We start from the raw sequence: 27854 nt of genomic DNA, 5'->3' as shown, positions 1-27854 counted from the left end.
ACCGGGGGTCACCGCAGCATTTGCCACGACAGTCCGTTAAGTCACCGAGAGCGTCGATGCGAAACCGGGGGCCACCGCAGCATTTGCCACGGCAGTCCGTTAAGTCACCGAGAGCGACGATGCTGACCAGGGGCCACCGCAGCATTTGCCACGGCAGTCCGTTAAGCCACCGAGAGCGTCGATGCGGAACCGGGGGCCACCGCAGCATTTGCCACGGCAGTCCGTTAAGTCACCGAGAGCGTCGATTGCGGAACCGGGGGCCACCGGAGCCCGCTGAAGGCTACGCTCGGCGCTCGGGGTGTGACCCGGGCCTTCGTCCGCGCGAGTGCAGGAGTCCCGGTGCGCTTACACGGTGATCGTCATGGCCGTGTTCTGGACGTGCGAGACGCTGCCGCTGTCCGTCACGGCCCTGCTGCCCGCCCTCATGTTCCCCCTGCTGGGGGTCATGCAGTCGTCGGACGTGAGATGCCTCCACCACCGATGGCTCGCCGCCGTAGACTCAACAGCCTAGACTCACCACCCTCAATACCCTACCCTCACCACCCTAGACTCACCATCCCACCACCGGAGACTCACCACCCTAGACTCACCACCCTAGACTCACTACTCTTGACTCAACACCCTAGACTCAACAGCCTAGACTCACCACCCTAGACTCAACAGCCTAGACTCACCACCCTAGACTCACCACCCTAGACTCACCACCCTAGACTCACCACCCTAGACTCACCAGCCTAGACTCACCACCCTCACCACCCTAGACTCACCACCCTAGACTCACCACCCTCACCACCCTAGAATCACCACCCTCACCACCCTAGACTCACCACCCTAGACTCACCACCCTCACCACCCTAGACTCACCACCCTAGACTCACCACCCTAGACTCACCACCCTCACCACCCTAGACTCACAACCGTAGACTCACCACCCTAGACTCACCAGCCTAGACTCACCACCCTCACCACCCTAGACTCACCACCCTAGACTCACCACCCTAGACTCACCACCCTAGACTCACCATCGTAGACTCACCACCCTAGACTCACCACCCTAGACTCACCATCGTAGACTCACCACCGTAGACTCACCAGCCTAGACTCAACACCCTCACCACCCGTGACTCACCACCCTCACCACCCTAGACTCACCACCCTAGACTCACCACCCTAGAATCTCCATCCTAGACTCACCACCCTAGATTCACCACCCTAGACTCACCACCCTCACCACCCTCACCACCCTAGACTCACCAGCCTAGACTCACCACCCTAGACTCACCACCCTCACCAGCCTAGACTCACCAGCCTAGACTCACCATTGTAGACTCACCACCCTAGACTCACCACCCTAGACTCACCACCCTCACCACCCTCACCACCCTAGACTCACCAGCCTAGACTCACCACCCTAGACTCACCACCCTCACCAGCCTAGACTCACCACCCTAGACTCACCACCCTAGACTCACCACCGTAGACTCACCACCCTAGACTCACCACCCTAGACTCACCACCCTCACCACCCTAGACTCACCACCCTCACCACCCTAGACTCACCACCCTAGACTCACCACCGTAGACTCACCATCCTAGACTCACCACCCTAGACTCACCACCCTCACCACCCTAGACTCACCACCCTAGACTCACCACCCTAGACTCACCACCCTCACCACCCTAGACTCACCACCCTAGACTCACCAGCCTAGACTCACCAGCCTAGACTCACCACCCTAGACTCACCACCCTCACCACCCTAGACTCACCACCCTAGACTCACCACCCTAGACTCACCACCCTCACCACCCTAGACTCACCACCCTCACCACCCTAGACTCACCACCCTAGACTCACCACAGTAGACTCACCACCCAAGACTCACCACCCTAGACTCACCACCCAAGACTCACCACCCAAGACTCACCACCCTCACCACCGTAGACTCACCACCCTAGACTCACCACCCTAGACTCACCACCCTAGACTCACAACCCTAGACTCACCACCCTAGACTCACGACCCTAGACTCACCACCCTAGACTCACCACCCTAGACTCACCACCCTCACCAGCCTAGACTCACCACCCAAGACTCACCACCCTCACCACCCTAGACTCACCACCGTAGACTCACCACCCTAGACTCAACACCCTAGACTCACCACCCTCACCACCCTAGACTCACCACCCTAGACTCACCACCCTAGACCCAACACCCTAGACTCACCACCCTAGACTCACCACCCTAGACTCACCACCCTCACCACCCTAGACTCACCACCCTAGACTCACCACCCTCACCACCCTAGACTCACCACCCTAGACTCACCACCCTCACCACCCTAGACTCACCACCCTAGACTCACCACCCTCACCACCCTAGACTCACCACCCTAGACTCAACAGCCTAGACTCACCACCCTAGACTCACCACCGTAGACTCACCACCCTAGACTCACCACCCTCACCACCCTAGACTCACCACCCAAGACTCACCACCCAAGACTCACCACCCTCACCACCGTAGACTCACCACCGTAGACTCACCACCCTAGACTCACCACCCTCACCACCCTAGACTCACCACCCTAGACTCACCACCCTAGACTCACCACCCTCACCACCCTAGACTCACCACCCTAGACTCACCACCCTAGACTCACCACCCTCACCAGCCTAGACTCACCACCCAAGACTCACCACCCTCACCACCCTAGACTCACCACCGTAGACTCACCACCCTAGACTCACCACCCTCACCACCCTAGACTCACCACCCTAGACTCACCACCCTAGAATCACCACCCTAGACTCACCACCCTCACCAGCCTAGACTCACCACCCTAGACTCACCACCCTCACCACCCTAGACTCACCACCCTAGACTCACCACCCTCACCAGCCTAGACTCACCACCCTAGACTCACCACCCTCACCACCCTAGACTCACCACCCTAGACTCACCATCCTAGACTCACCACCCTAGACTCACCACCCTAGACTCACCACCCTCACCACCCTAGACTCACCACCCTAGACTCACCACCCTCACCACCCTAGACTCACCACCCTAGACTCACCACCCTAGACTCACCACCCTAGACTCACCACCCTCACCACCCTAGACTCACCACCCTAGACTCAACAGCCTAGACTCACCACCCTAGACTCACCACCGTAGACTCACCACCCTAGACTCACCACCCTCACCACCCTAGACTCACCACCCTCACCACCCTAGACTCACCACCCTAGACTCACCACCCTTGACTCACCACCCTCACCACCCTAGACTCACCAGCCTAGACTCACCACCGTAGACTCACCACCCTAGACTCACCACCCTAGACTCACCACCCTCACCACCCTAGACTCACCAGCCTAGACTCACCACCCTAGACTCACCACCCTCACCACCCTAGACTCACCACCCTAGACTCACCACCCTAGACTCACCACCCTAGACTCACCATAGACTCAACAGCCTAGACTCACCACCCTAGACTCACCACCCTCACCACCCTAGACTCACCACCCTAGACTCACCACCCTAGACTCACCACCCTAGACTCACCACCCTCACCACCCTAGACTCACCACCCTAGACTCACCACCCTCACCACTCTAGACTCACCACCCTAGACTCACCACCCAAGACTCACCACCCTAGACTCACCAGCCTAGACTCACCAGCCCAGACTCACCACCCTCACCACCCTAGATTCACCACCGTAGACTCACCACCGTAGACTCACCACCCTCACCACCCTAACCTCACCACCCTCACCACCCTAGACTCACCACCCTAGACTCAACACCCTAGACTCACCACCCTAGACTCACCACCCTCACCACCCTAGACTCACCACCCTAGACTCACCACCCTAGACTCACCACCCTAGACTCACCACCCTAGACTCACCACCCTCACCACCCTAGACTCACCACCCTTGACTCACCACCCTAGACTCACCAGCCTAGACTCACCACCGTAGACTCACCACCCTCACCACCCTAGCCTCAACACCCTAAACTCACCACCCTAGACTCACCATCCTGATAGTAATGGTGATGGTGGTGATGGTAGTGGTGATGGTGATGTTGGTGATGGTGGTGATGTTGGTGATGGTGGTGGTGGTGGTGGTGATGGTGGTGGTGATGGTGGTGATGGTGGAAGTGGTGGTGATGGTGATGATGGTGGTGATGATGGTGGTGGTGATGGTGGTGTTGGTGATGGTGGTGATGATGGTGGTGATGATGGTGGTGATGATGGTGGTGATGGTGGTAGTGATGATGGTGGTGATGATGGTGGTGATGGTGGTGATGTTGATGATGGTGGTGATGGTGATGATGATGGTGGTGATGGTGATGATGGTGGTGATGTTACCAGGTGTGTATGCAGTACCTGAGGGACACGGTGATGGTGGTGATGGTGATGGTAGTGGTCATGGTAGTGATGATGGTGATGGTGGTGATGTTACCAGGTGTGTATGCAGTACCTGAGAGACACGGTGATGATGATGGTGATGGTGGTGATGGTAGTGATGATGATGGTAGTGGTGATGGTAGTGATGATGGTGATGGTGGTAGTGATGGTGATGGTGGTGATGGTGATGGTGGTAGTGATGGTGGTGATGGTAGTGATGGTGATGGTGGTGATGGTGGTGATGTTACCAGGTGTGTAAGCAGTACCTGAGAGACACGGTGATGGTAGTGGTGATGATGACGATGATGGTAGTAATGGTGGTGATGTTACCAGGTGTGTATGCAGTACCTGAGAGACACGGTGATGATGGTGGTGATGATGGTGATGGTGGTGCTGGTGATGGTAGTGGTGATGGTAGTGATGGTGATGGTGGTGATGGTGGTAATGGTAGTGATGGTGGTGATGATGGTGATGGTAGTGATGATGGTGGTGATGTTACCAGGTGTGTATGCAGTACCTGAGAGACACGGTGATGGTAGTGGTGATGTTGATGGTGGTGATGGTAGTGATGATGGTAGTAATGGTGGTGATGTTACCAGGTGTGTATGCAGTACCTGAGAGACACGGTGATGATGGTGGTGATGGTGGTGATGGTAGTGATGGTGATGGTGGTGATGGTGGTGATGGTAGTGATGGTGGTGATGGTGATGGTGGTGATGGTAGTAATGGTGGTGATGTTACCAGGTGTGTATGCAGTACCTGAGAGACACGGTGATGATGATGGTGATGGTGGTGATGGTAGTGATGGTGATGGTGGTGGTGATGGTAGTGATGATGATAGTAATGGTGGTGATGTTACCAGGTGTGTATGCAGTACCTGAGAGACACGGTGATGGTAGTGATGGTAGTGGTGATGTTGATGGTGGTGATGGTAGTAATGGTGGTGATGTTACCAGGTGTGTATGCAGTACCTGAGAGACACGGTGATGATGGTGGTGGTGATGGTGGTGATGGTAGTGATGGTGGTGATGGTGGTGATGGTAGTGATGTTACCAGGTGTGTATGCAGTACCTGAGAGACACGGTGATGATGGTGGTGGTGATGGTGGTGATGGTGGTGATGGTAGTGATGATGGTGGTGATGGTAGTGATGATGGTGGTGATGTTACCAGGTGTGTATGCAGTACCTGAGAGACACGGTGATGATGGTGGTGATGGTAGTGATGGTGATGATGGTGATGGTAGTGATGGTGGTGATGGTGGTGATGGTAGTGATGGTGGTGATGGTAGTGGTGATGGTGGTGATGGTAGTGATGGTGGTGATGATGACGATGATGGTAGTAATGGTGGTGGTGATGGTAGTGATGATGGTGATGGTGGTGATGTTACCAGGTGTGTATGCAGTACCTGAGAGACACGGTGATGATGATGGTGATGGTGGTGATGGTAGTGATGATGGTAGTAATGGTGGTGATGTTACCAGGTGTGTATGCAGTACCTGAGAGACACGGTGATGATGATGGTGATGGTGGTGATGGTGATGGTAGTGGTGATGGTGGTGATGGTAGTAATGGTGGTGATGTTACCAGGTGTGTATGCAGTACCTGAGGGACACGGTGATGATGATGGTGATGGTGGTGATGGTAGTGATGGTAGTGTTGATGGTGGTGATGTTACCAGGTGTGTATGCAGTACCTGAGAGACACGGTGATGATGGTGGTGATGATGGTGATGGTAGTGATGATGGTAGTAATGGTGTTGATGTTTCCAGGTGTGTATGCAGTACCTGAGAGACACGGTGATGATGGTGGTGATGGTGGTGATGGTAGTGATGATGGTAATGGTGGTGATGGTAGTGATGGTGATGGTGGTGGTGATGGTAGTGGTGATGTTGATGGTGGTGATGTTACCAGGTGTGTATGCAGTACCTGAGAGACACGGTGATGATGATGGTGATGGTGGTGATGGTGGTGATGGTGGTGATGGTAGTGATGATGGTGTTGATGGTGGTGATGTTACCAGGTGTGTATGCAGTACCTGAGAGACACGGTGATGATGGTGGTGATGGTAGTGATGGTGGTGATGGTGGTGATGTTACCAGGTGTGTATGCAGTACCTGAGAGACACGGTTATGATGGTGGTGATGGTGGTGATGGTAGTGATGATGGTAATGGTGGTGATGGTAGTGATGGTGGTGGTGATGGTAGTGGTGATGTTGATGGTGGTGATGTTACCAGGTGTGTATGCAGTACCTGAGAGACACGGTGATGGTGGTGATGTTAGTGATGGTAGTGGTGATGGTGATGATGGTAGTAATGGTGGTGATGTTACCAGGTGTGTATGCAGTACCTGAGAGACACGGTGATGGTGGTGATGGTAGTGATGGTAGTGATGATGGTGGTGATGGTGGTGATGTTACCAGGTGTGTATGCAGTACCTGAGAGACACGGTGATGATGGTGATGGTAGTGATGGTAGTGATGGTAGTGATGGTAGTGATGATGGTGGTGATGGTGGTGATGTTACCAGGTGTGTATGCAGTACCTGAGAGACACGGTGATGGTGGTGATGGTGGTGATGGTGGTGATGGTGATGATGGTGGTGATGGTGGTGATGTTACCAGGTGTGTATGCAGTACCTGAGAGACACGGTGATGATGATGGTGATGGTGGTGATGGTAGTGATGATGGTGGTGATGGTGGTGATGTTACCAGGTGTGTATGCAGTACCTGAGAGACACGGTGATGTTGTTTGTGGGAGGCTTGATGGTCGCCATCGCCGTCCAGGATTGCGGCCTGCACCGACGCCTCGCCCTGAGAGTCCTCCTAGCCGTGGGGGTGAAGCCGGCCAGGTGATGGCATCACCACCAACATCCTCACTACGATCATCACCATCATCACCACTACCATCATCACTACCATCATCATCATCATCACTACCACCATCATCATCACTACCATCACTACCATCACTATCATCATCATCACTACCATCATCATCATCACCACCACCATCATCACTACCATCATCACCATCACTACCATCATCACCACCATCACCACCGTCATCATCACTACCATCATCATCATCATCACTACCATCATCACTACCATCATCACCATCACTACCATCATCACTACCATCACTATCATCATCATCGCTACCATCATCACTACCATCATCATCATCACCACTACCATCACTACCATCACCACCATCATCATCACTACCACCATCACCACCATCACCATCATCACCACCATCACCACCACCACCATCACTACCACCATCACCATCACTACCACCATCACCATCACTACCATCACCATCACTACCATCACCATCACTACCATCGCCATCACTACCATCACTACCATCACCACCATCACTACCACCATCACTACCATCACCATCACTACTATCCCTACCATCACCACCATCATCATCACTACCACCATCATCATCATCACTACCATCATCACTACCATCATCATCACCATCACTACCACCATCATCACCACCACCATCATCATCATCATCACTACCATCATCACTCCCATAACTACCACCATCTCCACCACCATCATCACTACCATCATCATCATCACCACCATCACCATCATCACTACCACCATCACCATCACTACCACCATCATCATCTCTACCATCATCATCATCACTACCATCACCACCATCATCATCACTACCATCACTACCATCACTATCATCATCATCACTACCATCATCACTACCATCATCATAACTACCATCACCATCACTACCATCATCATCTCTACCATCATCACTACCATCACTACCATCATCACCATCACTACCATCACTACCACCATCACCATCATCACCACCATCATCACTACCATCACCACCATTACCACCACCACCACCATCACCACCACCACCATCACCACCACCAGCATCACCACCACGATCACCACCACCACCATCACCACCATCACCACCATCACCATCACCACCACCTCCACCATCATCACCACCACCTCCACCATCATCACCACCATCACCACCTCCACCATCATCACCACCACCATCACCATCGCCACCACCGCCATCACCATCATCACCACCACCACCACAATCACCATCACCACCACCACCATCACCACCATCACCACCACCATCATCACCATCACCACCATCACCACCACCACCATCACCACCATCACCACCACCATCACCACCACCACCACCAACATCACCACCACCACCCTCACCACCACCATCACCACCATCACCATCACCACCATCACCACCACCATGACCACCACCATCACCACCCTCACCATCACCACCACCACCACCTTCACTGTCACCACCACGAGTACCCCCATTTTATCCCCCCCCCGTCCCCGCCAGGTTGATGATGGGTTTCATGCTGGCCACCGCCTTCTTATCGATGTGGATCAACAACACCGCCACCACCGCCATGATGATGCCCATCAGCGAGGCCGTGTTGCAGCAGCTTCATCAGCATCATCAGCATCATCATCAGCAGCAGCAGCAGCAGCAAGATGATCCTCATCATCATCATCATCAGCAACAAGATCATCAGCATCAGCAGCAGGAGCTGAAAGATCAGCTGCAGCATCAGCAGCAGCAGCAGCGAGATCCTGATCGTGATGCTGATGATGATCATGTTGCTGATGATGATGATGATCAGCACGTGCAGATGCATAGCTTTACGAATTTGTCGCTCGAAGTCTCTGTCTCGGAGTTGCAGGAGGAAGTGGAGGTGGTGGTGGACGTCTCAGAAGGTGAGTGGGTGAGTGGGTGGGTGAGTGGGTGGGTGGGTGAGTGAGTGGGTGAGTGGGTGAGTAGGTGAGTGAGTGGTTGAGTGAGTGGGTGAGTGAGTGGGTGAGTGGGTGAGTGAGTGGGTGAGTGAGTGGGTGAGTGGGTGGGTGAGTGAGTGGGTGAGTGGGTGGGTGAGTGGGTGAGTGGGTGAGTGAGTGAGTGAGTGGGTGAGTGGGTGAGTGGGTGGGTGAGTGGGTGGGTGAGTGGTTGGGTGAGTGAGTGGGTGAGTGAGTGAGTGAGTGGGTGAGTGAGTGAGTGAGTGGGTGGGTGAGTGAGTGAGTGAGTGGGTGAGTGGGTGGGTGAGTGAGTGAGTGAGTGGGTGAGTGGGTGGGTGAGTGAGTGGGTGAGTGAGTGAGTGGGTGAGTGAGTGTGTGAGTGAGTGAGTGAGTGGGTGGGTGAGTGGGTGAGTGAGTGGGTGAGTGGGTGAGTGGGTGGGTGAGTGAGTGGGTGAGTGAGTGAGTGGGTGAGTGAGTGTGTGTGTGAGTGAGTGGGTGAGTGGGTGGGTGAGTGAGTGAGTGGGTGAGTGAGTGGGTGAGTGAGTGAATGGGTGAGTGGGTGGGTGAGTTGGTGAGTGAGTGAGTGGGTGAGTGGGTGGGTGAGTGGGTGAGTGGGTGAGTGAGTGAGTGAGTGGGTGAGTGGGTGAGTGGGTGGGTGAGTGGGTGGGTGAGTGGTTGGGTGAGTGAGTGGGTGAGTGAGTGAGTGAGTGGGTGAGTGAGTGAGTGAGTGGGTGGGTGAGTGAGTGAGTGAGTGGGTGAGTGGGTGGGTGAGTGAGTGAGTGAGTGGGTGAGTGAGTGTGTGGGTGGGTGGGTGAGTGGGTGAGTGGGTGAGTGAGTGAGTGGGTGAGTGAGTGAGTGGGTGAGTGAGTGGGTGGGTGGGTGGGTGAGTGGGTGAGTGGGTGGGTTTGTGAGTGAGTGGGTGAGTGGGTGGGTGGTTGGGTGAGTGAGTGGGTGAGTGGGTGGGTGAGTGAGTGAGCGAGTGAGTGGGTGAGTGAGTGAGTGAGTGGGTGAGTGGGTGAGTGGGTGGGTGAGTGGGTGGGTGGCTGGGTGAGTGAGTGGGTGAGTGGGTGAGTGGGTGGGTGAGTGAGTGGGTGGGTGAGTTAGTGGGTGAGTTGGTGTGTGGGTGAGTTGTTGTGTGGGTGAGTTGGTGTGTGGGTGAGTGGTTTGGTGAGTGGGTGGGTGGGTGAGTGTGTGGGTGGGTGGGTTGGTGGTTAGGTGGGTGGGTTGGTGGGTTGGTGGGTGGGTGGGTGGGTGAGTGCGTGGGTGGGTGGGTGAATGGGTGGGTGAGTGGGTGAGTGGGTGGGTGAGTTTGTGGGTGTGTGGGTAAGTGAGTGAGTGGGTGAGTGTGTGGGTGGGTGAGTGGGTGGGTGGGAGGGTGAGTGGGTGGGTGTGTGGGTGAGTGTGTGAGTGGGTGAGTGGGTGGGTGAGTTAGTGGGTGAGTTGGTGTGTGGGTGAGTTGTTGTGTGGGTGAGTTGGTGTGTGGGTGAGTGGTTGGGTGAGTGGGTGGGTGGGTGAGTGTGTGGGTGGGTGGGTTGGTGGTTAGGTGGGTGGGTTGGTGGGTTGGTGGGTGGGTGGGTGGGTGAGTGCGTGGGTGGGTGGGTGAATGGGTGGGTGAGTGGGTGAGTGGGTGGGTGAGTTTGTGGGTGTGTGGGTAAGTGAGTGAGTGGGTGAGTGTGTGGGTGGGTGAGTGGGTGGGTGGGAGGGTGAGTGGGTGGGTGTGTGGGTGAGTGTGTGAGTGGGTGGGTGAGTTGGTGAGTGTGTGAGTGACTGGGTGAGTGTGTGGGTGAGTTGGTTGAGCTGCTAATATTTGTGATGGTGAGAGTGACATAGCACCTCAGGTACTGCATACCCACCTGGTACCATCACCACCATCACTGCCATCACCACCATCACTACCACCATCATACTAAGACAATGAACATTGTCAATGAACATTGTCTTAGTATGAACATTGTCTTAGTATGAGTCTCTCTTAGTATGGGTCGCTGGGGGGCTGTACGGGCCTTTCTCTGTGGGTTGCAGTGGGTCACTGGGTATCTACGGGTCTCTGAGTAGAGGTCTCTGAGTAGAGGTCTCTGAGTAGACATCTCTGATTAGAGGTCTCTGAGTAGAGGTCTCTGAGTAGAGGTCTCTGAGTAGGGATCTCTGAGTAGAGGTCTCTGAGTAGGGGTCTCTGAGTAGAGGTCTCTGAGTAGGGATCTCTGAGTAGAGGTCTCTGAGTAGAGATCTCTGATTAGGGATCTCTGAGTAGAGGTCTATGAGTAGGGGTCACTGAGTAGAGGTCTCTGAGTAGAGGTCTCTGAGTAGAAGTCTCTGAGTTGAGGTTTCTGAGTAGAGGTCTCAGAGTAGAGGTCTCTGAGTAGAGGTCTCTGAGTAGAGGTCTCTGAGTAGGGATCTCTGAGTAGAGGTCACTGAGTAGAGGTCTCAGAGTAGAGGTCTCTGAGTAGAGGTCTCTGAGTAGAGGTCTCTGAGTAGGGATCTCTGAGTAGAGGTCACTGAGTAGAGGTCTATGAGTAGAGATCTCTGATTAGGGATCTCTGAGTAGAGGTCTATGAGTAGAGGTCTCTGAGTAGAGATCTCTGATTAGGAATCTCTGAGTAGAGGTCTATGAGTAGAGGTCTCTGAGTAGAGGTCTCTGAGTAGGGGTCTCTGAGTAGAGATCTCTGAGTGGTCTCTGAGTAGGGGTCTCTGAGTAGAGGTCTCTGAGTAGAGGTCTCTGAGTAGAGGTCTCTGAGTAGAGATCTCTGAGTAGAGGTCTCTGAGTAGAGGTCTCTGAGTAGAGGTCTCTGAGTAGGGATCTCTGAGTAGAGGTCTCTGAGTAGGGGTCTCTGAGTACAGGTCTCTGAGTAGAGGTCTCTGAGTAGAGGTCTCTGAGTAGAGGTCTCTGAGTAGGGGTCTCTGAGTAGGGGTCTCTGAGTAGAGGTTTCTGAGTAGAGGTCTCTGAGCAGAGGTCTCTGAGTAGAGATCTCTGAGTAGAGATCTCTGAGTAGAGGTCTCTGAGTAGAGGTCTCTGAGTAGAGGTCTCTGAGTAGAGGTCTCTGAGTAGAGGTCTCTGAGTAGGGATCTCTGAGTAGAGATCTCTGAGTAGGGATCTCTGAGTAGAGGTCTCTGAGTAGAGATCTCTGAGTAGAGATCTCTGAGTAGAGGTCTCTGAGTACAGGTCTCTGAGTAGGGATCTCTGAGTAGAGATCTCTGATTAGAGGTCTCTGAGTATAGATCTCTGAGTAGGGGTCTCTGAGTAGAGGTCTCTGAGTAGAGGTCTCTGAGTAGGGGTCTCTGAGTAGAGGTCTCTGAGTAGAGGTCTCTGAGTAGGGGTCTCTGAGTAGAGGTCTCTGAGTAGAGGTCTCTGAGTAGAGATCTCTGAGTAGAGGTCTCTGAGTAGGGATCTCTGAGTAGAAGTCTCTCAGTAGGGGTCTCTGAGTAGAGGTCTCTGAGTAGAGATCTCTGAGTAGAGGTCTCTGAGTAGGGGCCTCTAAGTAGAGGTCTCTGAGTAGAGATCTCTGAGTAGAGGTCTCTGAGTAGGGATCTCTGGGTAGAGATCTCTGAGTAGAGGTCTCTGAGTAGGGGTCTCTGAGTAGGGGTCTCTGAGTAGAGGTCTCTGAGTAGAGATCTCTGAATAGAGGTCTCTGAGTAGAGGTCTCTGAGTAGAGGTCTCTGAGTAGAGGTCTCTGAGTAGAGATCTCTGAGTAGAGATCTCTGAGTAGAGGTCTCTGAGTAGAGGTCTCTGAGTAGAGATCTCTGAGTAGAGGTCTCTGAGTAGGGATCTCTGAGTAGAGATCTCTGAGTAGGGATCTCTGAGTAGAGGTCTCTGAGTAGAGATCTCTGAGTAGAGGTCTCTGAGTACAGGTCTCTGAGTAGGGATCTCTGAGTAGAGGTCTCTGAGTAGGGATCTCTGAGTAGAGGTCTCTGAGTAGAGGTCTCTGAGTAGAGGTCTCTGAGTAGAGGTCTCTGAGTAGAGATCTCTGAGTAGAGGTCTCTGAGTAGAGGTCTCTGAGTAGAGATTATTTTATTGTTTCCCTTCTACGTGGTGGTGACTTTACCGAAATAACCAAGAATAATAATTTTATTGTTTTATATTTGTATTATTTTATTGTTTCCCTTCTTCGTGGTGGTGACTTTACCCAAAGAACCAAGAATAATAATTTTATTGTTTTATATTTTTATTATTTTATTGTTTCCCTTCTACGTGGTGGTGACTTTACAGAAAGAACCAAGAATAATTTTATTTTTTTATATTTTTATTATTTTATTGTTTCCCTTCTACGTGGTGGTGACTTTACCGAAATAACCAAGAATAATAATTTCATTGTTTTATATTTTTATTATTTTATTGTTTCCCTTCTACGTGGTGGTGACTTTACCGAAAGAACCAAGAATAACAATTTTATTGTTTTATATTTTTATTTTATTTTATTGTTTCCCTTCTACGTGACTTTACACGAAGAACCAAGAATAATAATTTTATTATTTTATATTCATAATTTTTTTATTGTTTCCCTTCTACGTGGTGGTGACTTTACCGAAATAACCAAGAATAATAATTTTGTTGTTTTATATTTTTATTATTGTATTATTTCCCTTCTACGTGGTGGTGACTTTACCCAAAGAACCAAGAATAATAATTGTATTGTTTTACAATAATTTTATTATTTTTTAAATTTTATTGTTTCCCTTCTACGTGGTGGTGACTTTACCGAAAGAACCAAGAATAATAATTTTATTGTTTTATATTTTCATTATTTTATTGTTTCCCTTCTACGTGACTTTACACAAAGAACCAAGAATAATTTGATTGTTTTATATTTTTTATTATTTTATTGTTTCCCTTCTACGTGACTTTACCCAAAGAACCAAGAATAATAATTTTATTATTTTACAATAATTTTATTGTTTTATATTTTCATTATTTTATTGCTTCCCTTCTACGTGGTGGTGACTTTACACAAAGAACCAAGAATCATAATTTTATTGTTTTATATTTTTTATTTTATTGTTTCCCTTCTATGTGGTGGCGACTTTACCCAAAGAACCAAGAATAATAATTGTATTGTTTTACAATAATTTTATTGTTTTATATTTTTATTATTTTATTGTTTCCCTTCTACGTGGTGGTGACTTTACACAAAGAACCAAGAATAACAATTTTATTGTTTTATATATTTTTTTATTTTATTGTTTCCCTTCTACGTGACTTTGCACAAAGAACCAAGACTATGAATCCCTGCAGTCTCAAAAGCTTTAAATCGATTTAAAAAAAAACCCACGATGTTTAGATTTCGTTCGCTAACGGCTCATTTTGTTCAATTGGCGACTCCCCCCCTCCCCTCTGCTCTGCTCCCCCCGGCAGCGTCTCAGCCAAGCGGCGAGGAGGTGGTGGAGGAGGTGGTGGAGGAGGTGGTGGTGGAGGTGGAGGAGGAGGTGGACGAGGTGGACGAAGAGGCATCTCGGATCAGGAAGGCGATGTCGCTCTGTGTCTGCTACTCCGCGAGCATCGGTGGCACCGCCACGCTCACGGGCACGGGGCCAAACCTCGTCCTGTCTGGGCAGATGGAGGAGTGAGTGGGGGTGGTGGTGGTGGTGGTGGTGATTGAGGTGGTGGTGGTGGTGGTGGTGGAGGTGGTGGTGGTGGAGGTGGTGGTGGTGGTGGTGGTAGTGGTGGTGGTGGAGGGGTGGTGGGGGAGGTAGTGGGGGAGGCGGTGGTGGTGGTGGTGGTAGTGGTGATTGAGGTGGTAGTGGTGGAGGTGGTGGTGGTGGTGGAGGTGGTAGTGGTGGAGGTGGTGGTGGTGGTGGAAGTGGTGGTGGTGGTGGTGGTGGAGGTGGTGGTGGTGGGGGAGGGGTGGAGGTGGTGGTGGTGGAGGTGGTGGGGGTGGTGTTGGTGGTGGTGGTGCTGGAGGTGGTGGTGGTGGTGGTGGTAGTGGTGGTGGTGGTGGAGGTGTTGGTGGTGGTGGTGGTGGATGTGGTGATGGAGGTGGTGGTGGTGGTGGTAGTGGTGGAGGTGGTGGTGGTGGAGTTGGTGGTGGTGGTAGTGGTAGTGGTGGTGGTGGTGGTGGTGGAGGTGGTGGTGGTGGAGGTGGTGGTGGTGTTGGAGGTGGTAGTGGTGGTGGTGGTGGGGTGGTGGTGGTGGTGGAGGTGGTGGTGGTGGTGGTAGTGGTGGTGGTGGAGGTGCTGGTGGAGGTGGTGTTGGTGGTGGTGGTGGTGGTGTTGGTGGTGGTGGTGGTAGTGGAGGTGTTGGTGGAGGTGGTGGTGTTGGTGCCGGACGGGCAACTCTGTCGTGGACAGTGCTGTGGGGGGAGGGCCAATTCCGATTGGCTCCTCCCCTCATGGCGTCTGTGACCACAACAGGGGCTAAACGGGGGCTCTGGACGGGTGCGAGGGGCTAGTACCCCCTCCACCTTCAATAAATTACCACGAAACTACGACTTAAATATATAACTAATAAGCTTGTGCCGGAGGCCCCGGGGGGACAGGCGTCTATGACGTCTCCTGGCCAAACCCCAATTGGCGGAGTCAGGAGATTGAATCTCAACCCTCAGGGCTCCTCCAGAAACAACGAAAAGCCACTACGGATTGCCACGTGGAATGTTCGAACGCTCACTGAGGAGGAGAGGCTGCCACTCCTCTGTCGGGAGCTGGACCGGTCCCGCCTGGATCTCTGTGGCATTCAGGAGGTCCGGTGGACCTGTTCTGGCTCCTGCCACCATGAGGGGTGGACAGTCCTCTACTCGGGGCAGGAGACTGCAAAACAACAGGGTGTGGCTCTTCTTTTGAAAAAACGAATGAAGGGGGCGTGGGAGCGTGGCGGTGAGGTGTGGGAAGCTGTAAGCGCCAGGCTACTTTGGGCTCGCCTTCCCATCAATCGGAGGCGAGGATTGGTGGTCATGGTTACTTATGCCCCCATCGAAGACGAACATCCGTTGAGGGATGCAGGCAAATCCGATGAGTCAGATGCCTTCTATGACCTCCTGTCACAGGTGCTAGCTAAAGTGCCCCTCGGGATAGAGTCATCTTGTTGGGTGATTTCAATGCCCGAGTTGGTCATGATGCTGGCACCTGGCCTGGAGTGATTGGAGGGCATGGGCCGGATCAGCTTAATAACAATGGTAGGAGGCTGCTAGATTTTTGTGCAGCCCATGGACTTGTAATTACCAACACGCTGTTCTGGCATCGGCGCATCCACACAACATCATGGATGCATGCCGGGTCCAAGCAAGAACATCTGCTGGACTACATAGTGACGGACGAGCGGATGCGAGCCCATGTCCTTGACACCAAGAGCTACCGTGGAGCTGATCTGCCCTCTGACCATCGACTAGTCATCTGTAAGATGCGCCTGCCATTCTTCCACTCCAGTGGTGGGTGTACACCCAGGACCCCATTCCAACCTAAAGTGGCCTGGTCTTGGTTATCTGATGAAAGTTGCAAGCGAGAATTTCATCATCGCCTGCGGCTGGGGTTGGCATCGTCCCCCACTCCTCCTGATGTCGAGGGTAAATGGGCGAGGTTTAGAACTGTGACTCATGCGGCTGCAATGTCTGCTTTGGGTATGCGGTCAGGACCTCCCCAGAGACCTTGGCTGACAGAGGAGGTGTTCAGGATGGTTGAGAAAAAGCGACAGGCCCACTGTAATCGGCTACAAATCACTTTAACTCCATCAAAAAGTAACCTGCAGCGCCACACCCCCAGGAACAGGTTTGCAGATTTGCTGAGCATTTCTGTGAGGTCCTGGGGGAGGGAAAATCTCTCAGCCAGGAAAACATCATGGCACAAAGTGAGGATGACCCTGCTGAGGCTGCGGTGCCTCAAATATTGGAAGAAGTCACCCCCTGTGAGTTTCTGGCTGAGGTGCCATCTGTTGAGGAAGTACTGAAGGCGATCCGGAGTCTGAGACCAGGAAAGGCAGGGGGCAGAGATGATCTCCCAAGCGAAATGCTGAGGGAGGGTGGAGTTTGTGCACAGACTGCCCTATATGACATCATAACAACAGTCTGGACCACTGGACGGGTTCCGCAGGATTAGAAGGATGCCCTGGTGGTCCCCCTCTCTAAGAAGGGGGACCGCACAGACTGTAACAACTACAGGGGCATTTCACTCCTCAGTGTGCCGGAAAAGGTCCTGGCAAGGATTATTCAACATTGCCTTGCCAAGCACGCTGAGGAGAGGCTTGCGGAGCCCCAATGCGGTTTCAGGAAAGGGCGGTCCTGCACAGATGCCATATTTTCTGTCCGTCTGCTACAGCAGAGGTGTAGGGAATTCCAGCAAGATCTACATCTCTGCTTTATTGACCTGGTCAAGGCCTATGATACTATCAATAGGCCTGGGCTCTGGGTTGTTCTTCGTGCTTTTGGAGTACCTTACCCTCTGCTCATGATCATTAAGGACCTTCATAATGGTGAGCGGGCACGGGTAAAACTACGTGGCCGGGAGTCCGAGCCTTTCCCTGTACACCTTGGGGTGCGACAGGGATGTCCTCTGGCTCCCACATTATGTAACATCTATTTCGACCACGTAGTTCGTGAAGCCTTCAATAGCTGTACCGGGGGAATCTCCATATGGTACTGATATAATGGGAGGCTGATCGATGCCCGGGTGCAGTCAAGGGATGGCTCCCTATTGCTCAACCACGTTATGTATGCTGATGATTTGGTAATAGCTGCTCATTCAGAGGAGGAGTTGGAGACGCTGCTGCTGCTGAGACTGGAGCGTGCCACTAAGAGATGGGGCCTTACCATCAGCCCCACCAAAACTAAGCACCTGCCTGGGTATTTTGTACCATCGGACACTCCACCCCCACAACTCCCAATCGGTGATGGGGCAGTTGTGGAGAGAGTGGAGAGTTTCCCATACCTGGGAAGTGTGCTTATGACCGGCTCCAGGTTAACAGCAGAAGTCTCACTCCGAATCAGTCGAGCGGCAATATCTTTTCATTGGTTGCGTAACGCTGTGTGGAAGCTACTTGGTCTGTTGCTCCGCACTAAGCTTCAGGTCTTCTCGGCCATGGTCATTCCCTCCCTTCTCTGTGCGTGCGAAACGTGGACCCCCCTAATGGAACATCTTCGCCGGTTAGAAACATTTAGGCTGGAATTCCTACGATCCATCCTGGATTTAACCAGACTGGATTGTGTGAGGAGCTCACAAATCCTTGAAAGATCTGAGCAAGGTCCCATCGGTGAGCTCCTCCGGCGGGCAAGGCTGCGATGGCTGGGTCATGTAGCCCGCATGCCCAGCCACCGCATGCCGAAACAGCTTTTGTTCGGCCGGATTGAGGGGGCTAAGCGGGCGCGGCACGGGCTAGAGAAGAGATGGAGTGATGTGGTACAGGAGGACGTGGAGCTGAGTGGACTTGCCGATGACTGGTACCAGCGGTGTCAAGATCGGCCTCTGTGGAGGAGGCTCGTGAAGGATGCTACTGGGCAGTTGGAGGTAGTCGCCCTCCAACAACAACGGAGGGCGAAGGAGCGACGCTCACAACAGCGAGCGGAGCGCCGGGTGGCTAAAGCACAGCAGGTTGGCACAGTAGGGGGCACAGGTGGTGCATCAGCCAGTCATCTCAGTCATCTCAGTCAGTCGACCCGTGGCACCTGGGTCTGCCCCGTGACCTCCTGCCAGCGGGCGTTCGACACTTCACGTGGCCTCAGGGTGCACATAGCCTGGCACAAGCGTCGTGGTGACGTCACCGCCACTTAGTGGCGAATGGCGGTTGTTGTTGTTGTTGTTGTGTATCACTGTGTGTGTGTCACTGTGTGTGTGTGTCACTGTGTGTGTGTGTCACTGTGTGTGTGTCACTGAGTGTCCTCAGGCTCTTCCCAGGCAATGGTGGAGTGGTGAGCTTTGCCGCTTGGATGGGATTCTCTCTGCCCGTCACGGTGATCATGCTCAGTGCAGCCTGGCTGTGGCTCCATTCACTCTTCCTGGGAACAGAGTAAGCAGCTGCACCCACAGTCACCCACAGAGACCCATAGACACTCACAGAGACCCATAGACACCCACAGAGACCCATAGACACCCACAGAGACCCATAGACACCCACAGAGACCCATAGACACTCACAGAGACCCACACTCACAGAGACCCACACTCACAGAGTCCCACAGACACCCACAGAGACCCACAGAGACCCATAGACACCCACAGAGACCCAAAGACCCCCACAGAGACCCATAGACACCCACAGAGACCCATAGACACCCATAGACACCCACAGAGACCCACACTCACAGAGTCCCATAGACACTCACAGAGTCCCATAGACACTCACAAAGTCCCATAGACACCCACAGAGACCCATAGACACTCACAGAGACCCACACTCACAGAGACCCATAGACACCCACAGAGACCCACACTCACAGAGACCCATAGACACCCACAGAGACCCACACCCACAGAGACCCATAGACACCCACAGAGACCCATAGACACCCACAGAGACCCATAGACACCCACAGAGACCCATAGACACCCACAGAGACCCATAGACACCCACAGAGACCCATAGACACCCATAGAGACCCACACCCACAGAGACCCACACTCACAGAGACCCATAGACACCCACAGAGACCCATAGACACCCACAGAGACCCATAGACACCCACAGAGACCCATAGACACCCATAGAGACCCACACCCACAGAGACCCACACTCACAGAGACCCATAGACACCCACAGAGACCCATAGACACCCACAGAGACCCATAGACACCCACAGAGACCCATAGACACCCACAGAGACCCATAGATACCCACAGAGACCCACACCCACAGAGACCCATAGACACCCACAGAGACCCACACTCACAGAGACCCATAGACACCCACAGAGACCCACACTCACAGAGACCCACACTCACTGAGACCTACAGCGACTCACACTCACAGAGACCCACACCCACAGAGACTCACACTCACAGAGACCCACACTCACAGAGACCCACACTCACAGAGACCCACAGAGACCCACACTCACAGAGACCCACACTCACAGAGCAGAGACCCACAGAGACCCACACTCACAGAGACCCACACTCACAGAGACCCACACTCACAGAGACCCACACTACAAATTAACGGTGTTCATTGTACCACTTTGAAGGTCCCACTGATTTGCTGTGTATCTCTGTTGTCAGACGCCACCTGATCATAGCAGCTCAACCACGTGGCTGATCTCATTATCATCATCACCACGTGGACATTTATATCAGCGGTCAAATGCTCTGAATGCGTCGTGATGTCCATTCTAAATGTGGAGTGAAAAACCAGATTTCCCGCGAAGAATCCACGGGGAGAGAGAGAGAGAGACAGAGAGAGACTCACACACACACAGACTCGAAATCTACAGCAGCAGCAGGCATCGTCAGGGGTAGGGATCGAACCCACGTCCTCCTGTATACCAGGCGAGGTAGTTAACATTCCCTAGCCAGCGGGATGATGCTGAGAGAGAGGGAGAGAGAGAGATGCAAATTCCAAATAAGGAATCGTTAGGATCGGGATCGAACCCAGGAGCTCCTTTATACCAGGCGTTCGTAAGTGAGGGTGTTGGTGTTCGTAAGTGAGGGTGGTGTTCGTAAGTGAGGGTGGCAGTGTTCGTAAGTGAGGGTGGTGTTGGTAAGTGTGGGTGGTGTTGGTAAGTGTGAGTGGCGTTCGTAAGTGTGGGTGGTGTTCGTAAGTGTGGGTGGTGTTTGTAAGTGAGGGTGGTGTTCGTAAGTGAGGGTGGGGTTTGTAAGTGAGGGTGGTGGCGTTCGTAAGTGAGGGTGGTGTTTGTAAGTGAGGGTGGTGTTTGTAAGTGAGAGTGGCGTTCGTAAGTGAGGGTGGCGTTTGTAAGTGAGGGTGGTGTTAGTAAGTGTAGTTGGTGTTCGTAAGTGTGGGTGGTGTTTGTAAGTGTGGGTGGTGTTTGTAAGTGAGGGTGGTGTTTGTAAGTGAGGTTGGTAGTGTTCGTAAGTGAGGGTGGTGTTGGTAAGCGAGGGTGGTGTTTGTAAGAGAGGGTGGTTTTGTTCGTAAGTGTGGGTGGTGTTCGTAAGTGAGGGTGGTGTTCGTAAGTGAGGGTGGTGTTTGTAAGTGTGGGTGGTGTTTGTAAGTGAGGGTGGTGTTGGTAAGTGAGGGTGGTGTTTGTAAGTGTGGGTGGTGTTTGTAAGTGAGGGTGGTGTTTGTAAGTGAGGGTGGTGTTCGTAAGTGAGGGTGGTGTCCGTAAGTGAGGGTGGTGTTTGTAAGTGAGGGTGGTGTTTGTAAGTGAGGGTGGTGGTGTCCGTAAGTGTGGGTGGTGTTTGTAAGTGAGGGTGGTGTTTGTAAGTGAGGGTGGTGTTGGTAAGTGAGGGTGGTGTTAGTAAGTGTGGGTGGTGTTCGTAAGTGAGGGTGGTGTTCGTAAGTGAGGGTGGTGTTTGTAAGTGAGGGTGGTGGTGTTTGTAAGTGGTGGGTGATGTTTGTAAGTGAGGGTGGTGTTAGTAAGTGTGGGTGGTGTTTGTAAGTGTGGGTGGTGTTGGTAAGTGTTTGTGGTGTTCGTAAGTGAGGGTGGTGTTTGTAAGTGTGGGTGGTGTTTGTAAGTGTGGGTGGTGTCCGTAAGTGTGGGTGGTGTTTGTAAGTGTGGGTGGTGTTTGTAAGTGAGGGTGGTGTTTGTAAGTGTGGGTGGCGTTTGTAAGTGAGGGTGGTGTTAGTAAGTGAGGGTGTTGTTCATAAGTGAGGGTGGTGTTTGTAAGTGTGGGTGGTGTTTGTAAGTGTGGGTGGTGTTCGTAAGTGTGGGTGGTGTTCGTAAGTGAGGGTGGTGTTCGTAAGTGAGAGTGGTGTTTGTAAGTGTGGGTGGTGTTTGTAAGTGAGGGTGGTGTTTGTAAGTGTGGGTGGTGTTTGTAAGTGAGGGTGGTGCTAGTAAGTGAGGGTCGTGTCCGTAAGTGAGGGTGGTGGTGTCCGTAAGTGTGGGTGGTGTTTGTAAGTGGTGGGTGGTGTTTGTAAGCATGGGTGGTGTTCGTAAGTGAGGGTGGTGTTTGTAAGTGAGGGTGGTGTTTGTAAGTGTGGGTGGTGTTTGTAAGTGAGGGTGGTGTTTGTAAGTGAGGGTGGTGTTTGTAAGTGTGGGTGGTGTTTGTAAGTGAGGGTGGTGTTCGTAAGTGTGGGTGGTGTTTGTAAGTGAGGGTGGTGTTAGTAAGTGAGGGTGGTGTTTGTAAGTGAGGGTGGTGGTGTTTGTAAGTGTGGGTGGTGTTGGTAAGTGAGAGTGGTGTTCATAAGTGAGGGTGGTGTTTGTAAGCGTGGGTGGTGTTTGTAAGTGAAGGTGGTGTTTGTAAGTGTGGGTGGTGTTTGTAAGTGAGAGTAGTGTCCGTAAGTGTGGGTGGTGTTAGTAAGTGTGGGTGGTGTTTGTAAGTGAGGGTGGTGTTTGTAAGTGTGGGTGGTGTTTGTAAGTGAGGGTGGTGTTCGTAAGTGAGGGTGGTGTTTGTAAGTGAGGGTGGTGTTTGTAAGTGTGGGTGGTGTTTGTAAGTGAGGGTGGTGTTTGTAAGTGAGGGTGGTGTTCGTAAGTGAGGGTGGTGGTGTTAGTAAGTGAGGGTGGTGGTGTTTGTAAGTGTGGGTGGTGTTTGTAAGTGAGGGTGGTGTTAGTAAGTGTGGGTGGTGTTTGTAAGTGTGGGTGGTGTTTGTAAGTGTGGGTGGTGTTCGTAAGTGAGGGTGGTGTTTGTAAGTGAGAGTGGTGTTTGTAAGTGAGAGTGGTGTTTGTAAGTGAGGGTGGTGGTGTTTGTAAGTGTGGGTGGTGTTTGTAAGTGAGGGTGGTGTTGGTAAGCGAGGGTGGTGTTTGTAAGAGAGGGTGGTTTTGTTCGTAAGTGTGGGTGGTGTTCGTAAGTGAGGGTGGTGTTCGTAAGTGAGGGTGGTGTTTGTAAGTGTGGGTGGTGTTTGTAAGTGAGGGTGGTGTTGGTAAGTGAGGGTGGTGTTTGTAAGTGTGGGTGGTGTTTGTAAGTGAGGGTGGTGTTTGTAAGTGAGGGTGGTGTTCGTAAGTGAGGGTGGTGTCCGTAAGTGAGGGTGGTGTTTGTAAGTGAGGGTGGTGTTTGTAAGTGAGGGTGGTGGTGTCCGTAAGTGTGGGTGGTGTTTGTAAGTGAGGGTGGTGTTTGTAAGTGAGGGTGGTGTTGGTAAGTGAGGGTGGTGTTAGTAAGTGTGGGTGGTGTTCGTAAGTGAGGGTGGTGTTCGTAAGTGAGGGTGGTGTTTGTAAGTGAGGGTGGTGGTGTTTGTAAGTGGTGGGTGATGTTTGTAAGTGAGGGTGGTGTTAGTAAGTGTGGGTGGTGTTTGTAAGTGTGGGTGGTGTTGGTAAGTGTTTGTGGTGTTCGTAAGTGAGGGTGGTGTTTGTAAGTGTGGGTGGTGTTTGTAAGTGTGGGTGGTGTCCGTAAGTGTGGGTGGTGTTTGTAAGTGTGGGTGGTGTTTGTAAGTGAGGGTGGTGTTTGTAAGTGTGGGTGGCGTTTGTAAGTGAGGGTGGTGTTAGTAAGTGAGGGTGTTGTTCATAAGTGAGGGTGGTGTTTGTAAGTGTGGGTGGTGTTTGTAAGTGTGGGTGGTGTTCGTAAGTGTGGGTGGTGTTCGTAAGTGAGGGTGGTGTTCGTAAGTGAGAGTGGTGTTTGTAAGTGTGGGTGGTGTTTGTAAGTGAGGGTGGTGTTTGTAAGTGTGGGTGGTGTTTGTAAGTGAGGGTGGTGCTAGTAAGTGAGGGTCGTGTCCGTAAGTGAGGGTGGTGGTGTCCGTAAGTGTGGGTGGTGTTTGTAAGTGGTGGGTGGTGTTTGTAAGCATGGGTGGTGTTCGTAAGTGAGGGTGGTGTTTGTAAGTGAGGGTGGTGTTTGTAAGTGTGGGTGGTGTTTGTAAGTGAGGGTGGTGTTTGTAAGTGAGGGTGGTGTTTGTAAGTGTGGGTGGTGTTTGTAAGTGAGGGTGGTGTTCGTAAGTGTGGGTGGTGTTTGTAAGTGAGGGTGGTGTTAGTAAGTGAGGGTGGTGTTTGTAAGTGAGGGTGGTGGTGTTTGTAAGTGTGGGTGGTGTTGGTAAGTGAGAGTGGTGTTCATAAGTGAGGGTGGTGTTTGTAAGCGTGGGTGGTGTTTGTAAGTGAAGGTGGTGTTTGTAAGTGTGGGTGGTGTTTGTAAGTGAGAGTAGTGTCCGTAAGTGTGGGTGGTGTTAGTAAGTGTGGGTGGTGTTTGTAAGTGAGGGTGGTGTTTGTAAGTGTGGGTGGTGTTTGTAAGTGAGGGTGGTGTTCGTAAGTGAGGGTGGTGTTTGTAAGTGAGGGTGGTGTTTGTAAGTGTGGGTGGTGTTTGTAAGTGAGGGTGGTGTTTGTAAGTGAGGGTGGTGTTCGTAAGTGAGGGTGGTGGTGTTAGTAAGTGAGGGTGGTGGTGTTTGTAAGTGTGGGTGGTGTTTGTAAGTGAGGGTGGTGTTAGTAAGTGTGGGTGGTGTTTGTAAGTGTGGGTGGTGTTTGTAAGTGTGGGTGGTGTTCGTAAGTGAGGGTGGTGTTTGTAAGTGAGAGTGGTGTTTGTAAGTGAGAGTGGTGTTTGTAAGTGAGGGTGGTGGTGTTTGTAAGTGTGGGTGGTGTTTGTAAGTGTGGGTGGTGTTAGTAAGTGTGGGTGGTGTTGGTAAGTGAGGGTGGTGTCCGTAAGTGTGGGTGGTGTTTGTAAGTGTGAGTGGTGGTGTTTGTAAGTGAGGGTGGTGTTTGTAAGTGTGGGTGGTGTTAGTAAGTGTGGGTGGTGTTTGTAAGTGTGGGTGGTGTTTGTAAGTGAGGGTGGTGTTTGTAAGTGTGGGTGGTGTTCGTAAGTGAGGGTGGTGTTTGTAAGTGTGGGTGGTGTTTGTAAGTGTGGGTGGTGCTCATAAGTGTGGGTGGTGTTCGTAAGTGAGGGTGGTGTTGGTAAGTGAGGGTGGTGTTTGTAAGTGAGGGTGGTGTTTGTAAGTGTGGGTGGTGTTTGTAAGCGTGGGTGGTGTTTGTAAGTGAAGGTGGTGTTTGTAAGTGTGGGTGGTGTTTGTAAGTGAGAGTAGTGTCCGTAAGTGTGGGTGGTGTTAGTAAGTGTGGGTGGTGTTTGTAAGTGAGGGTGGTGTTTGTAAGTGTGGGTGGTGTTTGTAAGTGAGGGTGGTGTTTGTAAGTGTGGGTGGTGTTCGTAAGTGAGGGTGGTGTTTGTAAGTGAGGGTGGTGTTTGTAAGTGTGGGTGGTGTTTGTAAGTGAGGGTGGTGTTTGTAAGTGAGGGTGGTGTTCGTAAGTGAGGGTGGTGGTGTTAGTAAGTGAGGGTGGTGGTGTTTGTAAGTGTGGGTGGTGTTTGTAAGTGAGGGTGGTGTTAGTAAGTGTGGGTGGTGTTTGTAAGTGTGGGTGGTGTTTGTAAGTGTGGGTGGTGTTCGTAAGTGAGGGTGGTGTTTGTAAGTGAGAGTGGTGTTTGTAAGTGAGAGTGGTGTTTGTAAGTGAGGGTGGTGGTGTTTGTAAGTGTGGGTGGTGTTTGTAAGTGTGGGTGGTGTTAGTAAGTGTGGGTGGTGTTGGTAAGTGAGGGTGGTGTCCGTAAGTGTGGGTGGTGTTTGTAAGTGTGAGTGGTGGTGTTTGTAAGTGAGGGTGGTGTTTGTAAGTGTGGGTGGTGTTAGTAAGTGTGGGTGGTGTTTGTAAGTGTGGGTGGTGTTTGTAAGTGAGGGTGGTGTTTGTAAGTGTGGGTGGTGTTCGTAAGTGAGGGTGGTGTTTGTAAGTGTGGGTGGTGTTTGTAAGTGTGGGTGGTGCTCATAAGTGTGGGTGGTGTTCGTAAGTGAGGGTGGTGTTGGTAAGTGAGGGTGGTGTTTGTAAGTGAGGGTGGTGTTTGTAAGTGTGGGTGGTGTTTGTAAGTGTGGGTGGTGTTGGTAAGTGAAGGTGGTGTTCGTAAGTGTGGGTGGTGTCCCTAAGCGTGGGTGATTTTATTAAGTGTTTGTGGTGTTCGTAAGTGTGGGTGGTGTCCGTAAGTGAGGGTGGTGTTCGTAAGTGAGGGTGGTGTTCGTAAGTGAGGGTGGTGTTCGTAAGTGAGGGTGCTGTCCCTAAGTGTGGGTGGTGTTCGTAAGTGTTTGTGGTGTTTCGATTTAAAGCCTTCGTGACTGCAAGGATTCATCTTCTTTGGTTCTTTCGGTAAAGTCACCACCACGTAGAATGAGAATAAAATAAAAAAAATAAAAACAATTAAATTCTCACGACGTTTCGGCCACAACACAAGTGGCCTTCTTCAGGCGAAAGGAACAGACCCGTCGTCCCGCCACTTGTGTTGCGGCCCGAAACGTCGTGAGAATTTTATTGTTTCATTTCATTATTTTATTCCCGTTCTACGTGACTTCACCGAGAGAACCAAAGAAGATGTTCGTGGTGTCCCTGAGCGGTGGGTGGTGTCCGTGAGTGCTGGGCGGCGTTCGTACGTCAGTGACTGCCCATTGCTTCGCGACCGCGTCTCGTTTCCCACCCCAGTTTCTGCTCGTCGCTCGGATGCCGGAAGAGGAATAAGAGTGGGAGAAGGAAGGCGACGTTGAGTGGCCGGACGCAGGATCATCAGCAGGATCAGCAGCAGCAGCAGGAGGAGGCGGAGGAGGAGGATGATGAGGAGGCGGGGGCAGCTCGGGTGAATCATAATCATCGTCGTCATCGTCATCATCACGGCCACGATGTGGACGCGGAGGGAGAGAATCGGAACCACGAGGAGGACGAGGAGGCGGATGAGGCGGCGGATGAGGAGGCGGATGAGGCGGAGGCTCGGGCCGAGGAAGGGGAGAGGGCAGCGAAGGCCCTGCTGTACCAGGAGTACTCGAGGCTCGGAGCGGTGAGCTGGGCCGAGGCGTGCGTGGCGGTTCACTTTGCGCTGCTCGCCGCCCTGTGGCTCACGCGGGAGCCGGGATTCATCACGGGCTGGGCCCAGGCACTCCTGAAGGCCAAGAGCAGGTGAGCGGAAAATCGGTAATCGTGGGCTGCGGGGCGGAGAGCCCCCGAGATCCAGAGACGCGTATGGGTCCAGAGACTCGCGTAGACTCGCAGAGGCTCGTAGAGGCTCGTAGAGACTCGTAGAGACTCGCAGAGACTCGTAGAGACTCGCAGAGACTCACAGAGACTCACAGAGACTCGTAGAGACTCGCAGAGATCCAGAGACTCATGAAGACTCGTGTAGAGACTCACAGAGATACAGAGACGTGTATAGATCCAGAGACTCGCAGAGACTCGTAGAGGCTCGCAGAGATCCAGAGACTCATGAAGACTCATGTAGAGACTCACAGAGATCCATAGAGACTCGCAGAGATCCAGAGACTCATGAAGACTCGTATAGAGACTCACAGAGATCCAGAGACAAGAATAGATCCAGAGACTCGTAGTGACTCGTAGAGACTCGCAGAGATCCAGAGACTCATGAAGACTCATGTAAAGACTCACAGAGACTCGTAGAGACTCGCAGAGGTCCAGAGACTCATGAAGACTCGTGTACAGACTCACAGAGATACAGATACGCGTATAGATCCAGAGACTCGCATAAACTCGCAGAGACTTGTAGAGACTCGCAGAGATCCAGAGACTCATGAAGACTCGTGTAGAGACTCACAGAGATGCATAGAGACTCACAGAGACTCGCAGAGACTCGCAGAGATCCAGAGACTCATGAAGACTCGTGTAGAGACTCACAGAGATACAGAGACGCGTATAGATCCA

At 52.1% G+C, this 27854-nt stretch overlaps 1 protein-coding gene across 4 annotated transcripts in view; it reads left to right on the top strand.

Moving 5' to 3' along the window:
- LOC116937603 (solute carrier family 13 member 2-like) overlaps window positions 1-27158 on the top strand; it is a 46503-nt gene extending 19345 nt beyond the window's left edge. For all 4 annotated transcript variants that reach the window (XM_076065001.1, XM_076065000.1, XM_076064999.1 and 1 more), the window contains 6 exons: window positions 332-460; window positions 7141-7277; window positions 8822-9219; window positions 14600-14807; window positions 19049-19171; window positions 26631-27158. In XM_076065001.1, coding sequence (XP_075921116.1) covers window positions 332-460; window positions 7141-7277; window positions 8822-9219; window positions 14600-14807; window positions 19049-19171; window positions 26631-27102 — 1467 coding nt within the window. In that variant the 3' untranslated portion in view covers window positions 27103-27158. The remainder of the gene's footprint in view (window positions 1-331; window positions 461-7140; window positions 7278-8821; window positions 9220-14599; window positions 14808-19048; window positions 19172-26630) is intronic.
- The last annotated feature ends 696 nt before the right edge of the window (window positions 27159-27854 follow it).

Source organism: Petromyzon marinus, unplaced genomic scaffold, assembly GCF_048934315.1.
Source record: "Petromyzon marinus isolate PM22_M1 ecotype Great Lakes invasive population unplaced genomic scaffold, UKy_Petmar_22M1.pri1.0 PM_Scaffold_98, whole genome shotgun sequence".
Taxonomy (NCBI): domain Eukaryota; kingdom Metazoa; phylum Chordata; class Hyperoartia; order Petromyzontiformes; family Petromyzontidae; genus Petromyzon; species Petromyzon marinus.
Note: the sequence above shows the minus strand (reverse complement) of the source record. Positions and strands in the feature narration are given on the sequence as shown.